The sequence below is a fragment of the Rhinatrema bivittatum genome, chromosome 19 (genome assembly GCF_901001135.1).
Source record: "Rhinatrema bivittatum chromosome 19, aRhiBiv1.1, whole genome shotgun sequence".
In the NCBI taxonomy this organism is placed as follows: Eukaryota; Metazoa; Chordata; class Amphibia; order Gymnophiona; family Rhinatrematidae; genus Rhinatrema; species Rhinatrema bivittatum.
The window spans coordinates 41728846-41749021 of NC_042633.1; the positions used below are offsets into that span (position 1 = coordinate 41728846).

The 20176-nt window shown below is 54.3% G+C and overlaps 2 protein-coding genes across 2 annotated transcripts; one reads left to right on the forward strand and one right to left on the reverse strand.

The window, feature by feature from the left end:
- Nucleotides 1-857: 857 nt before the first annotated feature.
- LOC115080825 (growth arrest and DNA damage-inducible proteins-interacting protein 1-like) lies at nucleotides 858-2674 on the reverse strand. The gene is made up of 2 exons (XM_029585266.1): nucleotides 2225-2674; nucleotides 858-1811 (listed from the first exon to the last, which is right to left on the reverse strand). Exons 1-2 carry the CDS (start codon nucleotides 2572-2574, stop codon nucleotides 1514-1516), a joined length of 648 nt encoding a protein of 215 aa, XP_029441126.1. The 5' UTR covers nucleotides 2575-2674; the 3' UTR covers nucleotides 858-1513.
- An 11019-nt stretch (nucleotides 2675-13693) lies between these two features.
- LOC115080986 (DAN domain family member 5-like) lies at nucleotides 13694-17405 on the forward strand. Its single transcript, XM_029585483.1, has 2 exons — nucleotides 13694-14188; nucleotides 16827-17405. The coding sequence occupies exons 1-2, from the start codon at nucleotides 13715-13717 to the stop codon at nucleotides 17097-17099; spliced, it is 747 nt and encodes a 248-aa protein (XP_029441343.1). The 5' UTR covers nucleotides 13694-13714; the 3' UTR covers nucleotides 17100-17405.
- Nucleotides 17406-20176: the final 2771 nt, after the last annotated feature.

The following is a 20176-nucleotide window of genomic DNA, read 5'->3' on the forward strand; positions in this document are numbered from 1 at the left end:
TATAAAAGGGGCAGCGTTGCAGACGGCATTTTAAGACCGACCTTAGTGGAGTGAGGATATGGAACAGGTTTCTCCCCCATGAATAACAAAACACTATAAAAATGTGAGCACGTGGATGTGGTTCCTCCCCCCAGGCAGACAGAAGTTTGAAAGATGATCTCCCGTGGGGGTCGGATCGGACATTTGAAGACAAGATAAGTGCAGGAATACTTTGATGCTCGTTTGAAAAGGAATTTTGTTCTGTGAATGTGCCGGACTGCTTTTGGCGATTTTTATATATTTTTGGTGATTTCTAAAGATTTCTGAAAAAATACAAAGTAACATTAAAAAATATACATAGATAGGATTGAATAAAGAAAAGTGGGCTTTCCTCCTGAATTGGCTCTTTTATAAAATTGAAGAGTTTAGGGTCGTGGGTCCCACATAAATGTCTGCATGAAAAGAGTTTTTTTTTACATAAAGTAGGAGTTTGTAGAAGACCAAGTTATAGGACCAGTTGACCGATTTTGTGAGTTTATATGACCGTGTGGGGCTCTGGATTACGTTTGCTGCTGGGGCTTTTGTGAATTTATTGGATCATCTTACAGAATTAATGTGACATAACAGATGCTAATATATTTTTTTGTTCTGTAAATTCAAAAAATGACTTAATCTGTACATAATATAAAAATAAAAGTTAATTTGTTTGTTTGCACAGCAGGGGGTGGTTTATGATGGGCTGCGGCCATGTGAGAGGCAGTGCTGTGTTTCTCCGCCAGATTACACCGGGGGCCACACATCTGGGCCACAACTGGAGGGAAAGCGGATGGATGAGAGGGTTAAATAGCAAGGAAGGAAAAAAAAGACAGAGGAGTCACTTGCCCTTTAGAAATCCAGACTTCTTAACTTTATTTCATCACACAGGATCACCCCGGATGGAAGTATTCTAACCCCCCCCCCCTCTCTTGTAAGCTCATGGGGGTATGCACTTTTATTAACCCTTGCCTCAGTGCCAATGCCCGGCTCTGTCACCCGACTCTGGACTGCGCTTCAGCTGTAAAGGGGGTTAACCTGCAGCCCCGCTCCTTCTCCGCAAGCTACTCAGGCACCACCATTCCCACACCCAAGATGGTGTCTGCAGCAGGACAGAGGTAGCGTGGGGACCAGTGCAGCACCAGCAGGGGGGTCTCCGCTCCTACTCCTCCCGGCTGGAATCCCCCCCCCCCCCCGTGCACTGCTACCTCCTGAAACCCTTTCCTAGCGGGGGGATTATATACGAAATGCCCGGGGTCACGCAGGGAGGGTCCCCCCCCCCCTTCTCCCTGGAGAAGACCCACCCCCGCTCCATCAACCTGCTGGGAGAAAGGGAAAAGCCACCACAGCTGGAGGGCCTGCTCTAGGCAAGGAAAAGCAAAGCGCTTCCCCGGGCCGCCGCACATCTGTGCACTGTCCCCTGCGGCGGAGACACAGCTGGAGTCTAAAATTTTGTTCTGTAAGGAAGGGCCCTGCCGAGGTGAGGGTCAGGGTCAGGGCTTCACGCTGCGGCCTGGGCGGGCGGCGCTGCTGCCGCCATAGCCACAGCCTCCGCTTTCAGCTTCTTCTTGGCCAGCTTTTCCTTCTTCTTCTCCTCCTTCTCCATCTCCTTCACCATCTCCTGGAACTTGAGGCTGCGCTGGTCCAGGTTGTAGCCGAAACGCTCCTGGGCCTGGGCCAGCAGGCGCTTGCGCCGGGCCGCCTCCGCCCGCCGCTTCTCCCGCTTCTCCCTCTTCTCCCGCCGCCAGTCTTCCACCATCTGCGGCATCCGGGCCATGTTGGCGGCGATCAGCTTCTCCCTGAGGGCAGAACATTCAGAAAGCAAACAATAAATGTAATAAAATAAAACAGCAACGTCTTTTAAAGCCAGCAGAAGGAAGAGTGAAAAGGGTGTGGAGGGGAGGGGAATCCCCCATTCTCTGCCTCCATACACAGGATTAGGGCTGCAACATTTGCTGGGAACGATGGAGGGTAGGGGTAGGTAGGGTTGCCAGTCCTGGCTTGCCTGCCGGGAGTTGTAGTCTCGACTGCGCTAAGAAAAAGCAGGAACTACAACTCCCGGCATGCCCCGGCCTCAAACCAGGCCTGGAGGTGCCCTTTCGGGTGACCTGGCGATAAAGGAGGGGAGGGGAATCTAAGGGAAATACCGGGAGAGGGAGGAGGAGGAGGATGAGTGCAAAGCCCGGTCTGCCCCCCCCCGCGCGCGCGCTACCTGTCCAGGCGCTGGCGCCGCTCCTCCTCCTCGCGCGCGCGGATCCGGGCCTGCATGTGCGCGAGCGGCGGCTCCCAGGCCGCCTCCTCCTCGCGCAGCTCCCGCAGCCGGGCCGGGTCGGGCCAGAGCTGGGCCGGGTCGAGGCCGGAGGCCGCCCCGTGCCGCCCGTACAGCTTGGCCTGCCAGCGGGGGCGGCGCTGCCACTCGGGCGTGCGCTCGTCCCGCGGATCGGGCAGGTAGAGGCCGCCCTGCAGCCGGCGCAGGGGCCTGGCGTGGTACCGGGCTACCGACGCGGCCGCCGGCAGCCAGAGCCGCCCCGTCCGGGCCAAGGCCAGCGCCACCGCCGCCATCTTTACTGCGGGTGAGGGCGGAAGTGGCAAGCGGGGAAAATCCTCTCCTCCGGCGCCTTTTAGTGAGGGCGCCGGAGACCAATGGTGATAAAGAAGGGGGGGGCCCGCCCCGCCCCGCCCCTCCAAGCAAAAAGGGGGAGAAAAGCAAAAAAATAATGAGAAGATTCCTTTCTCCGGCGCCCCCTGGTGAGGGTACCAGAGAGTGACTATAAATACCTCCTGTGTCTGCTTACCAGGGGAGGGGCACTGGCAGGCCACATTGCCTCACGCTCCTGCTGCTACCCTACCTCGGGGGGGGGGGGGGGAGGGGGCACGGCCATCAACCACCGTCAGTCCTCTCAGCGCTGAAAGGGAGGGGGGCACCTAATCCGCCACCTGTACGGGGGGATCCCTTTTGGGACCAGGGGTAGGGGGGGGGACCCCTCACTTTGTTTCCTAGCGAGGGGTGGAGGGGCATCCAAAAATTGCACAACTTAAAATATCACTACAACAAAAGGAACTCGAATTTTAAGGATTAACTCAAAAAGTGTGGGGGGGGCAGAGCACCCCGTCCACCGGCGGGCAAACTCCTCCAGCCGCCTGGCGGGCAGCGCGCAGAAGTGCTCTGCTTTCAGCCGGGGGTGCGCGCCGCTCCTCGGAAGGGGACCTCGCAGTCGAGGGACCTCCTGCCGCGACCGCCAGATTGAGTGTCTGATGGTGGACGGGAGATGCTTGACCAAGTCGTCCTTCTGGCTCAGAGGTGGGCGCCCGTCCATAAAGCGGAGGCCCGAACGCTGGCAAGGGCTGTCCGACACATTGCTTGACTCCGCCTCTAGCACATTTCGGCGCGCTGCCCGTATGGTTTTTTTTTTCCTCCTATAACCGGGGGGGGGGGCAGGTCTTAGTGACCCTGCACTGTCTCTCTGATGCACTGCCTGCTCTAACAGGGGCTTAATACAGGCCCAAGAGCAGCTCCTTTCAAATGCAAATCACAATGATATTACAAAAGAAATTCAAAATTAACCCTATCAAATATTTAATATAAAAGTCTCCCCTGGTATTTTCAGCCCCTGCGCTCTCTGCGTTTCTGAGGAGTCTCCTCTAGTATTTCCAGCCCCTGCGCTCTCTGCATTTCTCAGGAGTCTCCTCTGGTATTTTCAGCCCCTGCGCTCTCTGCTTTTCTCAGGAGTCTCCTCTGGTATTTTCAGCCCCTGTGCTCTCTGCATTTCTCAGGAGTCTCCTCTGGTATTTCCAGCCCCTGCGCTCTCTGCATTTCTCAGGAGTCTCCTCTGGTATTTTCAGCCCCTGCGCTCTCTGCTTTTCTCAGGAGTCTCCTCTGGTATTTTCAGCCCCTGTGCTCTCTGCATTTCTCAGGAGTCTCCTCTGGTATTTCCAGCCCCTGCGCTCTCTGCATTTCTCAGGAGTCTCCTCTGGTATTTTCAGCCCCTGCGCTCTCTGCTTTTCTCAGGAGTCTCCTCTGGTATTTCCAGCCCCTGCGCTCTCTGCATTTCTCAGGAGTCTCCTCTGGTATTTCCAGCCCCTGCGCTCTCTGCATTTCTCAGGAGTCTCCTCTGGTATTTTCAGCCCCTGCGCTCTCTGCTTTTCTCAGGAGTCTCCTCTGGTATTTCCAGCCCCTGCGCTCTCTGCATTTCTCAGGAGTCTCCTCTGGTATTTTCAGCCCCTGCGCTCTCTGCTTTTCTCAGGAGTCTCCTCTGGTATTTCCAGCCCCCGCGCTCTCTGCATTTCTCAGGAGTCTCCTCTGGTATTTCCAGCCCCCGCGCTCTCTGCATTTCTCAGGAGTCTCCTCTGGTATTTCCAGCCCCTGCGCTCTCTGCATTTCTCAGGAGTCTCCTCTGGTATTTTCAGCCCCTGCGCTCTCTGCGTTTCTCAGGAGTCTCCTCTGGTATTTTCAGCCCCTGTGCTCTCTGCATTTCTCAGGAGTCTCCTCTGGTATTTTCAGCCCCTGCGCTCGCTGCATTTCTCAGGAGTCTCCTCTGGTATTTCCAGCCCCTGCGCTCTCTGCGTTTCTCAGGAGTCTCCTCTGGTATTTTCAGCCCCTGCGCTCTCTGCATTTCTCAGGAGTCTCCTCTGGTATTTCCAGCCCCTGCGCTCTCTGCGTTTCTCAGGAGTCTCCTCTGGTATTTTCAGCCCCTGCGCTCTCTGCATTTCTCAGGAGTCTCCTCTGGTATTTCCAGCCCCTGCGCTCTCTGCTTTTCTCAGGAGTCTCCTCTGGTATTTCCAGCCCCTGCGCTCTCTGCGTTTCTCAGGAGTCTCCTCTGGTATTTCCAGCCCCTGCGCTCTCTGCGTTTCTCAGGAGTCTCCTCTGGTATTTCCAGCCCCTGCGCTCTCTGCGTTTCTCAGGAGTCTCCTCTGGTATTTCCAGCCCCTGCGCTCTCTGCGTTTCTCAGGAGTCTCCTCTGGTATTTCCAGCCCCTGCGCTCTCTGCGTTTCTCAGGAGTCTCCTCTGGTATTTCCAGCCCCTGCGCTCTCTGCGTTTCTCAGGAGTCTCCTCTGGTATTTTCAGCCCCTGCGCTCTCTGCTTTTCTCAGGAGTCTCCTCTGGTATTTCCAGCCCCTGCGCTCTCTGCACTTCGCCGGAGCCTCCTCTATTTTCCTCAGCCCCTGCACCTTGTGTTTTGCCAGCCTCTTCTGGTATTTTCAGCGCATTTTGCTAGCTTCTCCTTGTAAAATCTTATTAGGAGAATGGGTTGAATAGATTGTAGCTCTATACAGCAGGGGGACAGTCTTTACTCAAAGCCTAGCCTGTCTGTGCATGGCTAGAACTAGAAGTGCTATCGTAGCGCTCTAGAAATGATAGAATCCAGGGATCACATTTCCCGTCTTCCTAGAGCAAGTGACTTCACCCTCAGGTACAACAATCGGGCCGATACAGTAAAGTCCGCGGGAGAGCGGGCAAACGCCCTCTCTCCCGGCGCACGCACAGGCCACTCTCCCAGCGCACGATTCAGTATTTTAATTAGGGTTGGTGGTAAAAAGAGGCGCTAGGGACACTAGCGCGTCCCTAGCGCCTCTTTTTGGACAGGAGCGGCGTCTGTCAGCGGGTTTGACAGCCGACGCTCAATTTTGCCGGCGTCTGTTCTCGAGCCCGCTGACCGCCACGGACTCAGAAACCGGACGCCGGCAAAATTGAGCGTCCGGTTTTCAAGCCGCGGGCCAACTTCAAATTTATTTATTTACTTTTTTTACTCTTCGGGACTTCCGACTTAATATCGCCATGATATTAAGTTGAAGGTTGCACAGAAAAGCACTTTCTGTGCACTTTCCTGGCGCCGGCAGAAATTAACGCCTTCCTTTGGGTAGGTGCTAATTTCTAAAAGTAAAATGTGCGGCTTGGCTGCTTTGTGAATAGCGTGGGAATACCTAATAGGGCCATCAACATGCGTTTGCGTGTTGCGGGCGCTATTAGTTTCTGGGGGGGTTGGACGCGCGTTTTCGGCCCCTTACTGAATAAGGGGTAACGCTAGCGCGCGTCCAATCGCGGGTTAACTGCGCTCCGCACTGGTCTGTATCGGCCTGTTAGATTGTAAACCCTCTAGCGCAAGGAAATGACTACAGAGCCTGAATTGTAACGCAGCTTGAGGTCCCATTCGGGGAAAAGACTTAGGCAAGTAATTAATCTAAAATCCTCCTGCACTCTGCAGGACGGTGATAAATGCAAAGGTAGCACAGGAACAGCATCGTGGGAGCCTGGGTGTTTTCTCTGGAAGCCGTAAGGCGGGCTTTGAAGAACAGTAGCTGTGAATGCTAAAAGTCTTGACACCTCTAAGCCCTCTTCTGATCCAGGGCTCGGCCTTCTTTCAAGGGCTGTCTGTTTGCTTTTCCCCACTCAGCTTCTAGTGTGAGGGCCTGAACAGCAAAAGGTGACAAAGCCAGGGCCAGGCGCAGCTCCAAAGAAGTGCCCACAGGTCCCAGGGCTTGGGGGGAGGATTTCTCAGTTGGGAGTAAATCAGAAATGCAGAATGAAGGAAGGACAGGTTGCATTCGATTTAAATGCACTCCATGAAGTTAGCAAGCAGCACATTTAAGACTAATCGGAGAAAGTTCTTTTTCACTCAACGCACAGTAAAGCGCTGGAATTTGTTGCCAGAGGATGTGGTTAATGCAGTTAGTGTAGCTGGGTTTAAAAAAAAAGGTTTGGATAAGTTATTGGAGGAGAAGTCCATTAACGGCTATTAATCAGGTTTACTTAGGGAATAGCCACTGCTATTAATTGCATCAGTAGCATGGGATCTTCTTAGTGTTTGGGTAATTGCCAGGTTCTTGTGGCCTGGATTGGCCTCTGTTGGAAACAGGATGCTGGGCTTGATGGACCCTTGGTCTGACCCCAGTATGGCACGTTCTTAACTTTAGCAAGTCACCTTTCTTCTTGCTGTCTCATCTGTCTGATTCAGCATCTCCTCTAATTACCTGTCGGGTGTGTGTGTGCATGAAGCTTGCACTACGGCTTCCCGTGCAGCACCTGTCCTGTGGATAAATGTTTTTCAGCTTTCACATAAAAGTAGGAGGACACCAGTGAGACCAGCAGAGGGAGACAGAGAGTCAGGAATCAGCAGATTGGGAGTGGAAAGATACTGCGGGTTTTCAGCTTGTACAGGGTTTTACTTTCCTCTTTCATTAGTTGTCCTGGCCTGGCACAGCTCATGTACCATCAGCAGATCTGGGACTTGTTTATCTTTTCTTTTACCATTGCTAGGAAAGGGAAATATATGTGTGTGTGTCTGTGTGTATCTCTGTACGTGGGTGTCTGTGGTTATGGGTGTGAGTAAGTGTGTCTTGTGTGTGTGTGTGGATTTCTGTGGGTGGGTGTCCATGGTTGTGGGTGTGACTAAGTGTGTCTTGTATGTGTGTATCTCTGTAAGTGGGTGTCTGTAGTTCTGGGTGTCAGTGTGTCTTGTGGTGTGTGTATGTGGATTTTTGTGGTGTGTCCATGGTTGTGGGTGTGACTAAGTGTATCTTATTAAGGTGCCTGTGTTGTATGTGGGAATGCACTATGTGTCGGTCAGTTTGTGAGTGTATGAAACTCATAAATTCTGGCAGGGTGACTGCCATGTAAGTCCACTTGAATGCCTACTGTGCAATGTTGTGTGGGTGGGTGTGTATCTGTGTGTGTTGGTGGGGAGGGTGGGTGTGTATCTGTGTGTTGGTGGGAAGGGTGGGCGTGTATCTGTGTGTGTTGGTGGGGAGGGTGGGTGCGTATCTGTGTGTTGGTGGGAAGGGTGGGCGTGTATCTGTGTGTGTTGGTGGGGAGGGTGGGTGCGTATCTGTGTGCTGGTGTGAGGCTGTGCATGGTTATGTGGGCGGTTGTGTATCTCTGCATGCATGTGTTGCTCTCTTGGCTGTGTATCTATGCATAGTTGTGTGGGCGGTTGTGTATCTATGCATGCATGTGTTGCTCTGTTGGCTGTGTATCTATGCATGGTTGTGTGGGAGGCTGTGTATCTCTGCATGCATGTGTTGCTCTCTTGGCTGTGTATCTATGCATGGTTGTGTGGGAGGCTGTGTATCTCTGCATGCATGTGTTGCTCTCTTGGCTGTGTATCTCTGCATGCACGTGTTGCTCTCTTGGCTGTGTATCTATGCATGGTTGTGTGGGTGGCTGTGTATCTATGCATGCATGTGTTGCTCTCTTGGCTGTGTATCTATGCATGGTTGTGTGGGAGGCTGTGTATCTCTGCATGCATGTGTTGCTCTCTTGGCTGTGTATCTATGCATGGTTGTGTGGGAGGCTGTGTATCTCTGCATGCATGTGTTGCTCTCTTGGCTGTGTATCTCTGCATGCACGTGTTGCTCTCTTGGCTGTGTATCTATGCATGGTTGTGTGGGTGGCTGTGTATCTCTGCATGCATGTGTTGCTCTCTTGGCTGTGTATCTATGCATGGTTGTGTGGGCGGTTGTGTATCTCTGCATGCACGTGTTGTTCTCTTGGCTGTGTATCTATGCATGGTTGTGTGGGAGGCTGTGTATCTATGCATGCATGTGTTGATCTCTTGGCCGTGTATCTATGCATGGTTGTGTGGGAGGCTGAGTATCTCTGCATGCATGTGTTGCTCTCTTGGCTGTGTATCTATGCATGGTTGTGTGGGAGGCTGTGTATCTCTGCATGCACGTGTTGCTCTCTTGGCTGTGTATCTATGCATGGTTGTGTGGGAGGCTGTGTATCTCTGCATGCACGTGTTGCTCTCTTGGCTGTGTATCTATGCATGGTTGTGTGGGAGGCTGTGTATCTCTGCATGCACGTGTTGCTCTCTTGGCTGTGTATCTATGCATGGTTGTGTGGGAGGCTGTGTATCTCTGCATGCATGTGTTGCTCTCTTGGCTGTGTATCTATGCATGGTTGTGTGGGAGGCTGTGTATCTCTGCATGCATGTGTTGCTCTCTTGGCTGTGTATCTCTGCATGCACGTGTTGCTCTCTTGGCTGTGTATCTATGCATGGTTGTGTGGGTGGCTGTGTATCTCTGCATGCATGTGTTGCTCTCTTGGCTGTGTATCTATGCATGGTTGTGTGGGCGGTTGTGTATCTCTGCATGCACGTGTTGTTCTCTTGGCTGTGTATCTATGCATGGTTGTGTGGGAGGCTGTGTATCTATGCATGCATGTGTTGATCTCTTGGCCGTGTATCTATGCATGGTTGTGTGGGAGGCTGAGTATCTCTGCATGCATGTGTTGCTCTCTTGGCTGTGTATCTATGCATGGTTGTGTGGGAGGCTGTGTATCTCTGCACGCACGTGTTGCTCTCTTGGCTGTGTATCTATGCATGGTTGTGTGGGAGGCTGTGTATCTCTGCATGCATGTGTTGCTCTCTTGGCTGTGTATCTACGCATGGTTGTGTGGGAGGCTGTGTATCTCTGCATGCATGTGTTGCTCTCTTGGCTGTGTATCTCTGCATGCATGTGTTGCTCTCTTGGCTGTGTATCTATGCATGGATGTGTGGGAGGCTGTGTATCTCTGCATGCATATGTTGCTCTCTTGGCTGTGTATCTATGCATGGTTGTGTGGGAGGCTGTGTATCTCTGCATGCATGTGTTGCTCTCTTGGCTGTGTATCTATGCATGGTTGTGTGGGAGGCTGTGTATCTCTGCATGCATGTGTTGCTCTCTTGGCTGTGTATCTCTGCATGCACGTGTTGCTCTCTTGGCTGTGTATCTATGCATGGTTGTGTGGGAGGTTGTGTATCTCTGCATGCATGTGTTGCTCTCTTGGCTGTGTATCTATGCATGGTTGTGTGGCGGTTGTGTATCTCTGCATGCATGTGTTGCTCTCTTGGCTGTGTATCTATGCATGGTTGTGTGGGAGGCTGTGTATCTCTGCATGCATGTGTTGCTCTCTTGGCTGTGTATCTATGCATGCATGTGTTGCTCTCTTGGCTGTGTATCTATGCATGGTTGTGTGGGAGGCTGTGTATCTCTGCATGCATGTGTTGCTCTCTTGGCTGTGTATCTATGCATGGTGTGTGGCGGTTGTGTATCTCTGCATGCATGTGTTGCTCTCTTGGCTGTGTATCTATGCATGGTTGTGTGGGAGGCTGTGTATCTCTGCATGCATGTGTTGCTCTCTTGGCTGTGTATCTCTGCATGCACGTGTTGCTCTCTTGGCTGTGTATCTATGCATGGTTGTGTGGGAGGCTGTGTATCTCTGCATGCATGTGTTGCTCTCTTGGCTGTGTATCTATGCATGGTTGTGTGGGAGGTTGTGTATCTCTGCATGCATGTGTTGCTCTCTTGGCTGTGCAATGCCTTCCCCTCTGGCCCCTTTCCTCGCCTGCACCATTGCTCTGTGTGGATCCTGGCTTGCTCCTGGCTTCTTTCTTCTCTGGGGCCTTGTTAGGGTTTATTTTGGCTCCCTCAGTTCTGTGTGCGGTCAGAGCAAACTGCAGCACTATGGAAGTTTAGCTTTGTTTTATTTTATTTTTAATTTGAGGTTAGAAGAGAAAGAGTTTGACTCTCACAGACCTTTTAGTTGCGGCAGACACAGTCTCTGCCGAGGGAAAGGGTTTGATCCATGGTGGCTTTCCATCCCTAACAGAATAGTTTGTGGGGAGAATCAGATACTTTGACAGTCCCCTTTCTTCCTGTACATTATGTCTGAGCTGTAAGAAGTACTAGAAATGCTGAGCTACCGGACTTATTATACAGGTTTGGAGTGCTGCAGGGCAGGAGTGAGGTGCATTGGCAGAGCTGTGTGTGAGGGTCTCAGTACTGGAATAGCAGGAGGTGCTGCAGGGCAGGAGCGAGGTGCACTGGCAGAGCTGTGTGTGAGGGTCTCAGTACTGGAATAGCAGGAGGTGCTGCAGGGCAGGAGTGAGGTGCATTGGCAGAGCTGTGTGTGGAATAGCAGGGGGTGCTGCACGGTAGGAGTGAGGTGCATTGGCAGAGCTGTGTGTGAGGGTCTCAGTACTGGAATAGCAGGGGGTGCTGCAGGGCAGGAGTGAGGTGCATTGGCAGAGCTGTGTGTGTGTGAGGGTCTCAGTACTGGAATAGCAGGGGGTGCTGCAGGGCAGGAGTGAAGTGCATTGGCAGAGCTGTGTGTGAGGGTCTCAGTACTGGAATAGCAGGGGGTGCTGCAGGACAGGAGTGAGGTGCATTGGTAGAGCTGTGTGTGAGGGTCTCAGTACTGGAATAGCAGGGGGTGCTGCAGGGCAGGAGGGAGGTGCATTGGCAGAGCTGTGTGTGAGGGTCTCAGTACTGGAATAGCAGGGGGTGCTGCAGGGCAGGAGTGAAGTGCATTGGCAGAGCTGTGTGTGAGGGTCTCAGTACTGGAATAGCAGGGGGTGCTGCAGGGCAGGAGTGAAGTGCATTGGCAGAGCTGTGTGTGAGGGTCTCAGTACTGGAATAGCAGGGGGTGCTGCAGGGCAGGAGTGAGGTGCATTGGCAGAGCTGTGTGTGAGGGTCTCAGTACTGGAATAGCAGGGGGTGCTGCAGGGCAGGAGTGAGGTACATTGGCAGAGCTGTGTGTGAGGGTCTCAGTACTGGAATAGCAGGAGGTGCTGCAGGGCAGGAGTGAGGTGCATTGGCAGAGCTGTGTGTGAGGGTCTCAGTACTGGAATAGCAGGAGGTGCTGCAGGGCAGGAGTGAGGTGCATTGGCAGAGCTGTGTGTGAGGGTCTCAGTACTGGAATAGCAGGAGGTTGCTGCAGGGCAGGAGTGAGGTGCATTGGCAGAGGTGTGTGTGAGGGTTTTAATACTGGAATAGCAGGAGATACTGCAGGGCAGGAGTGACGTGTATTGGCAGAGCTGTGTGTGAGGGTCTCAGTACTGGAATAGCAGGAGGTGCTGCAGGGCAGGAGTGAGGTGCATTGGCAGAGCTGTGTGTGAGGGTCTCAGTACTGGAATAGCAGGGGGTGCTGCAGGGCAGGAGGGAGGTGCATTGGCAGAGCTGTGTGGTGAGGGTCTCAGTACTGGAATAGCAGGGGGTGCTGCAGGGCAGGAGTGAGGTGCATTGGCAGAGCTGTGTGTGAGGGTCTCAGTACTGGAATAGCAGGGGGTGCTGCAGGGCAGGAGTGAGGGGCATTGGCAGAGCTGTGTGTGAGGGTCTCAGTACTGGAATAGCAGGAGGTACTGCAGGGCAGGAGTGAGGTGCATTGGTAGAGCTGTGTGTGAGGGTCTCAGTACTGGAATAGCAGGAGGTACTGCAGGGCAGGAGTGAGGTGCATTGGTAGAGCTGTGTGTGAGGGTCTCAGTACTGGAATAGCAGGGGGTGCTGCAGGGCAGGAGTGAGGTACATTGGCAGAGCTGTGTGTGAGGGTCTCAGTACTGGAATAGCAGGGGGTGCTGCAGGGCAGGAGGGAGGTGCCTTGGCAGAGCTGTGTGTGAGGGTCTCAGTACTGGAATAGCAGGGGGTGCTGCAGGGCAGGAGTGAGGTGCATTGGTAGAGCTGTGTGTGAGGGTCTCAGTACTGGAATAGCAGGGGGTGCTGCAGGGCAGGAGTGAGGAGCATTGGCAGAGCTGTGTGTGAGGGTCTCAGCCCTGGAATAGCAGGAGGTGCTGCAGGGCAGGAGTGAGGTGCATTGGCAGAGCTTTGTGTGTATGGGGTCTCAGTACTGGAATAGCAGGGGGTGCTGCAGGGCAGGAGTGAGGTGCATTGGTAGAGCTGTGTGTGGGGGTCTCAGTACTGGAATAGCAGGGGGTGCTGCAGGGCAGGAGTGAGGTGCATTGGCAGAGCTGTGTGTGAGGGTCTCAGTACTGGAATAGCAGGAGGCGCTGCAGGGCAGGAGTGAGGTGCATTGGCAGAGCTGTGTGTGAGGGTCTCAGTACTGGAATAGCAGGGGCTGCTGCAGGGCAGGAGTGAGGTGCATTGGCAGAGCTGTGTGTGAGGGTCTCAGTACTGGAATAGCAGGGGGTGCTGCAGGGCAGGAGGGAGGTGCATTGGCAGAGCTGTGTGTGTGAAGGTCTCAGTACTAGAATAGCAGGAGGTGCTGCAGGGCAGGAGTGAGGTGCATTGGCAGAGCTGTGTGTGAGGGTCTCAGTACTGGAATAGCAGGGGGTGCTGCAGGGCAGGAGTGAGGTGCATTGGCAGAGCTGTGTGTGAGGGTCTCAGTACTGGAATAGCAGGGGGTGCTGCAGGGCAGGAGTGAGGTGCATTGGCAGAGCTGTGTGTGAGGGTCTCAGTACTGGAATAGCAGGGGGTGCTGCAGGGCAGGAGGGAGGTGCATTGGCAGAGCTGTGTGTGAGGGTCTCAGTACTGGAATAGCAGGGGCTGCTGCAGGGCAGGAGTGAGGTGCGGTGTCTTCTCTCATGCACAGGATATGTTCTGGGACCCTGACCTGTTCTAGCCTCGGCAGGGCCAGTGCTGTACCCGCAGAGTTTAATATATGAAACAAAGGGGCTCAGAAGAGCCTTTTCCCAGCCTCCTCCCTCTTCCCCACGGAAGCCCCTTTGATAGCTGTGTGGTCCGCCTCGGCGTGCCAATCTAATTAGGAGGTCTCTCTTGAATGTAGACCCTGCTGCACTTGATAAGGATGTTATAATTAGCTTTTGTGCTCGGGTTCCAGCCCCCATCTCGGGTGGGTATAAAGGGTCTGTATCTCCCCCCCTGCCAGCCACACTCGGGACACGACGGCAGGGTTAACTGGTTATAACCTTGGACAAGGACAGAGGGCACTTAATCTCCCCGCTGCAGGTCAGCCTCGCTCCCGAGGGCCGGAGATGATGAATGCATGGGCAGCAACAGCCCTTGCTCTGCTCTGCCTTGCGGGGTCAGCAGCCCCGGAGGGAGAGCCGGGACTCCCCCACCCCAGCGAGGTTGAAGAGGAAACGTCTCCATCGGCCTCCGAGCCGGGCAGCGCCGAGCCTCCCGGGGGGGATGTGCGCGCCGTCCGGCCTCTCCCCGGCGCCTTCCCGCACTTTCTCCTCCTCCTGCGGAGGTCGGGGGCCTCTGTGCGTCCTACCCGGAGGGGGAACCCCGCTGCTGGTTCCCCCCGGCCCCTTCCTGGGGGAGTGGGGATGGATTTCCTGGGTTCCCCTCCATCCACTTCGGCCGACGTGGACACGAATCCACCGATGCAGGTGTGGAGGAGAACGATCCAGAGAGGGGGAGACGAGCAGCAGGGCAGGGTAGTGCTGCCCCTCAGCCCAGGGGAAGTCACCAAGACCTCCTGTAAGGCTTTACCATTCAATCAGGTCAGTGTCTCTTCCCTTACAAACTGTGCCTGAGCTAAGCAGGACACTTTACTAACTCTGTTACCTTATATGTGTTATTAAAAGACTTTATACCAAGGGGATCTGCAGGGCAGGAATGAATTACATTGTGCATGTGTGTGTGTGAGGGTCTCAGTACTGGAATAGCAGGGGGTGCTGCAGGGCAGGAGGGAGGTGCATTGGCAGAGCTGTGTGTGAGGGTCTCAGTACTGGAATAGCAGGGGGTGCTGCAGGGCAGGAGGGAGGTGCATTGGCAGAGCTGTGTGTGAGGGTCTCAGTACTGGAATAGCAGGAGGTGCTGCAGGGCAGGAGTGAGGTGCATTGGCAGAGCTGTGTGTGTGTGAGGGTCTCAGTACTGGAATAGCAGGAGGTGCTGCAGGGCAGGAGTGAGGTGCATTGGCAGAGCTGTGTGTGAGGGTCTCAGTACTGGAATAGCAGGGGGTGCTGCAGGGCAGGAGGGAGGTGCATTGGCAGAGCTGTGTGTGAGGGTCTCAGTACTGGAATAGCAGGGGGTGCTGCAGGGCAGGAGGGAGGTGCATTGGCAGAGCTGTGTGTGAGGGTCTCAGTACTGTAATAGCAGGAGGGGCTGCAGGGCAGGAGTGAGGTGCATTGGCAGAGCTGTGTGTGAGGGTCTCAGTACTGGAATAGCAGGAGGTGCTGCAGGGCAGGAGTGAGGTGCATTGGCAGAGCTGTGTGTGAGGGTCTCAGTACTGGAATAGCAGGAGGTGTTGCAGGGCAGGAGTGAGGTGCATTGGCAGAGCTGTGTATGAGGGTCTCAGTACTGGAATAGCAGGAGGTGCTGCAGGGCAGGAGTGAGGTGCATTGGCAGAGCTGTGTGTGAGGGTCTCAGTATTGGAATAGCAGGAGGTGCTGCAGGGCAGGAGTGAGGTGCATTGGCAGAGCTGTGTGTGAGGGTCTCAGTACTGGAATAACAGGAGGTGCTGCAGGGTAGGAGTGAGGTGCATTGGCAGAGCTGTGTGTGAGGGTCTCAGTACTGGAATAGCAGGGGGTGCTGCAGGGCAGGAGTGAGGAGCATTGGCAGAGCTGTGTGTGAGGGTCTCAGTACTGGAATAGCAGGGCGTGCTGCAGGGCAGGAGTGAGGTGCATTGGCAGAGCTGTGTGTGTGTGAGGGTCTCAGTACTGGAATAGCAGGGGGTGCTGCAGGGCAGGAGTGAGGTGCATTGGCAGAGCTGTGTGTGAGGGTCTCAGTACTGGAATAGCAGGGGGTGCTGCAGGGCAGGAGTGAGGTGCATTGGCAGAGCTGTGTGTGAGGGTCTCAGTACTGGAATAGCAGGGGGTGCTGCAGGGCAGGAGTGAGGTGCATTGGCAGAGCTGTGTGTGTGTGAGGGTCTCAGTACTGGAATAGCAGGGGGTGCTGCAGGGCAGGAGTGAGGTGCATTGGCAGAGCTGTGTGTGTGTGAGGGTCTCAGTACTGGAATAGCAGGGGGTGCTGCAGGGCAGGAGTGAGGTGCATTGGCAGAGCTGTGTGTGTGTGAGGGTCTCAGTACTGGAATAGCAGGAGGTGCTGCAGGGCAGGAGTGAGGTGCATTGGCAGAGCTGTGTGTGAGGGTCTCAGTATTGGAATAGCAGGAGGTGCTGCAGGGCAGGAGTGAGGTGCATTGGCAGAGCTGTGTGTGAGGGTCTCAGTACTGGAATAACAGGAGGTGCTGCAGGGCAGGAGTGAGGTGCATTGGCAGAGCTGTGTGTGAGGGTCTCAGTACTGGAATAGCAGGAGGTGCTGCAGGGAATGAGTGAGGTGCATTGGGAGAGCTGTGTGTGAGGGTCTCAGTACTGGAATAGCAGGAGGTGCTGCAGGGCAGGAGTGAGGTGCATTGGCAGAGCTGTGTGTGAGGGTCTCAGTACTGGAATAGCAGGAGGTGCTGCAGGGCAGGAGTGAGGTGCATTGGCAGAGCTGTGTGTGAGGGTCTCAGTACTGGAATAGCAGGGGGTGCTGCAGGGCAGGAGTGAGGTGCATTGGCAGAGCTGTGTGTGAGGGTCTCAGTACTGGAATAGCAGGAGGCGCTGCAGGGCAGGAGTGAGGTGCATTGGCAGAGCTGTGTGTGAGGGTCTCAGTACTGGAATAGCAGGGGGTGCTGCAGGGCAGGAGTGAGGTGCATTGGCAGAGCTGTGTGTGTGTGAGGGTCTCAGTACTGGAATAGCAGGGGGTGCTGCAGGGCAGGAGTGAGGTGCATTGGCAGAGCTGTGTGTGAGGGTCTCAGTACTGGAATAGCAGGAGGTGCTGCAGGGCAGGAGTGAGGTGCATTGGCACAGCTGTGTGTGAGGGTCTCAGTACTGGAATAGCAGGGGGTGCTGCAGGGCAGGAGTGAGGTGCATTGGCAGAGCTGTGTGTGAGGGTCTCAGTACTGGAATAGCAGGGGGTGCTGCAGGGCAGGAGTGAGGTGCATTGGCAGAGCTGTGTGTGAGGGTCTCAGTACTGGAATAGCAGGGGGTGCTGCAGGGCAGGAGTGAGGTGCATTGGCAGAGCTGTGTGTGAGGGTCTCAGTACTGGAATAGCAGGGGGTGCTGCAGGGCAGGTATCTTGTCAAAGAATTTGGAGGGTGTTGTCTCTGTTAACCTGACTGGTGAGCTGTAAGGACAACGTCTTCCTTCCTTCTTGCAGACTATTTCCCAGAGGGGCTGCTCCTCGGTCTCCATCCACAACCACTTCTGCTTTGGCCACTGCAGCTCCTTCTATGTGCCTGGCTCTCAGAGGGACAGCTCGCGCCCCTGCTCCGGCTGCGCCCCCCGCCGGGTCCGGACGGTGGTGGTCTCCCTGCGGTGTGGACGGCAGGCGCTGGCCCGGGCTGTGGAGGTCACGGTGGTGGAGGAGTGTCAGTGCGAAGCGAGCCAGGCCTCCCTCTCTCAGGGACTTGGGCGGATGGAGGATCCTTGACTAAATGAGGGAGAACAAAGCTTGTGTGAAACGGAGACTCTCTCAGCGAAATCACTTTTTTTTTGTGCTGTTTATCCGTGGCTTCGGCAGTTCGGGCTGCGTTGCACCCTACCGAGTCGGGGTCAGGCTGATGCCCGCGGAGGAGGCCCCGGTATTTTCAGCACCTGTTGGGACAGCATTTTGTTGTTTTTGCTGTGACTCTTGGATCTGCCCAGTTTCCTGGTGAAAAACATCACTGTTGAGTTTTGTATGGGCAGTGTGTGCATGTAACCTGATCGCGCGTGCATGTAAGCTGATTGTGTGTGTGTGCATGTAACCTGATCACGTGCGTGTGTGTGTGCATGTAACCTGATCGCATGCGTGTGTGTGTGTGTGCATGTAACCTGATCGTGTGTGTGTTTGTGTGTGTGTGTGTGTGCATGTAACCTGATCGTGTGTGTGTGTGTGCATGTAACCTGATCGTGCGTGTGTGTGTGTGTGTGTGCATGTAACCTGATCGTGTGTGTGTGCGTGTGTGTGTGCATGTAATCTGATCGCGTGCGTGTGTGTGTGTGCATGTAACCTGATCGTATGTGTGTGCGCGTGTGTGTGCATGTAACCTGATCGCGTGCGTGTGTGTGTGCATGTAACCTGATCGTGTGTGTGCATGTAACCTGATCGTGTGTGTGTGTGTGTGCATGTAACCTGATCGTGTGTGTGTGCGTGTGTGTGTGCATGTAATCTGATCGCGTGCGTGTGTGTGTGTGTGCATGTAACCTGATCGTGTGTGTGTGCGTGTGTGTGTGCATGTAACCTGATCGCGTGCGTGTGTGTGTGTGTGCATGTAACTTGATCGTGTGCGCGCGCGTGTAACTTGATCGTGTGTGTGTGTGCATGTAACCTGATTGTGTGTGTGTGTGTGTATGTGTAACCTGATCGTGTGTGTGTGTGTGTGTGTGTGCATGTAACTTGATCGTGTGTGCGCGCATGTAACTTGATTGTGTGTGTGTGTATGTGTAACCTGATCGTGTGTGTGTGTGTGTGTGTGTGCATGTAACCTGATTGTGTGTGTGTGTGTTTGTTTTGTTTTTATTTTTTTACTGTGCACTGGAAGAGGATTTTTGATGTTGCAATGGCTTTCCCTGTTGCTAACTTCGCCGCTCACCCTGTTACCTTCGAGCCCTGCATGGAGCACATCCTGAGCCTTGCAAGCTGGCGTCCCTCGGCAGTAGCTGCATCCTCCGTGTTTAAGGGGGAAAAAGAAAGACGAGCCGTGCTGAATGGAAAACGGGGCAGATAAAAAGCTGGATGCACCCCCTGGGGTTCTTATAAGCAGGCTGTTACCCCCCCCGTCCTCCCCCCCAGTGGCGCAGGCGTTAGCCACGTGAGATGTGGTTATGCCTCATTTTAGTGGCAGAGCTGACCCAGGGGCCGGTAGCTCGGGGCTAGGCTCCCCGACAACCCTCTTGTCTGCGAGGCAGAGGGGCGATTCCCCCAAACCCTGACAAAGCGCAAGCTGCCTCTGCTTCCTGAATCCTGGCTCCCGCACACGCTCTGGCCTCTCTGATTCCTGTCTCGTCTCTGTACATACGGCTGCAGCCTTCACATGTGTGTGTGTGTGTTAAAAATGTTATACATCATTCCTCCCATCCTGTCAGGATCACCTGTGTGTATCTTATCACGATTTAATAAATCTGTATCTTTTACAAGATTGATGTACGAAAAAAAAAAATAAGGATTTTATCTTGTGCATTCTTCCAACACATTCCACAGCGTACATGCTCCCAAAATGTCATCAGGCATGAGAGCCAGAAGGGGAATAGCAGGACTGTATGTGGCAGGTTCCTGCCTGGTGTACAGCAGAGGCCGTCTGCTATATGACCGGAGTCTTGCACTGCCTATGGGAGGTACTGCAGAGGCAGGGCAGTCCCTGTGTGATATCTATACTTGTGGTGGGGCAGTCCCTGTGTGAGATACTGCAGAGGCAGGGCAGTCCCTGTGTGATATCTATACTTGTGGTGGGGCAGTCCCTGTGTGAGATACCGCAGAGGCAGGGCAGTCCCTGTGTGATATCTATACTTGTGGGTGGGGCAGTCCCTGTGTGAGATACTGCAGAGACAGGGCAGTCCCTGTGTGATATCTATACTTGTGGTGGGGCAGTCCCTGTGTGAGATACTGCAGAGGCAGGGCAGTCCCTGTGTGATATCTATACTTGTGGGTGGGGCAGTCCCTGTGTGAGATACTGCAGAGACAGGGCAGTCCCTGTGTGATATCTATACTTGTGGGTGGGGCAGTCCCTGTGTGAGATACTGCAGAGGCAGGGCAGTCCCTGTGTGATATCTATACTTGTGGGTGGGGCAGTCCCTGTGTGAGATACTGCAGAGGCAGGGCAGTCCCTGTGTGATATCTGTACTTGTGGGTGGGGCAGTCCCTGTGTGAGATATCGCAGAGGCAGGGCAGTCCCTGTGTGATATCTATACTTGTGGGTGGGGCAGTCCCTGTGTGAGATACTGCAGAGGCAGGGCAGTCCCTGTGTGATATCTATACTTGTGGGTGGGGCAGTCCCTGTGTGAGATACTGCAGAGGCAGGGCAGTCCCTGTGTGATATCTATACTTGTGGTGGGGCAGTCCCTGTGTGAGATACCGCAGAGACAGGGCAGTCCCTGTGTGATATCTATACTTGTGGTGGGGCAGTCCCTGTGTGAGATACTGCAGAGGCAGGGCAGTCCCTGTGTGATATCTATACTTGTGGTGGGGCAGTCCCTGTGTGAGATACTGCAGAGGCAGGGCAGTCCCTGTGTGATATCTATACTTGTGGTGGGGCAGTCCCTGTGTGAGATACTGCAGAGGCAGGGCAGTCCCTGTGTGATATCTATACTTGTGGGTGGAGCAGTCCCTGTGTGAGATACTGCAGAGGCAGGGCAGTCCCTGTGTGATATCTATACTTGTGGTGGGGCAGTCCCTGTGTGAGATACTGCAGGGGCAGGGCAGTCCCTGTGTGATATCTATACTTGTGGTGGGGCAGTCCCTGTGTGAGATACTGCAGAGGCAGGGCAGTCCCTGTGTGATATCTATACTTGTGGGTGGGGCAGTCCCTG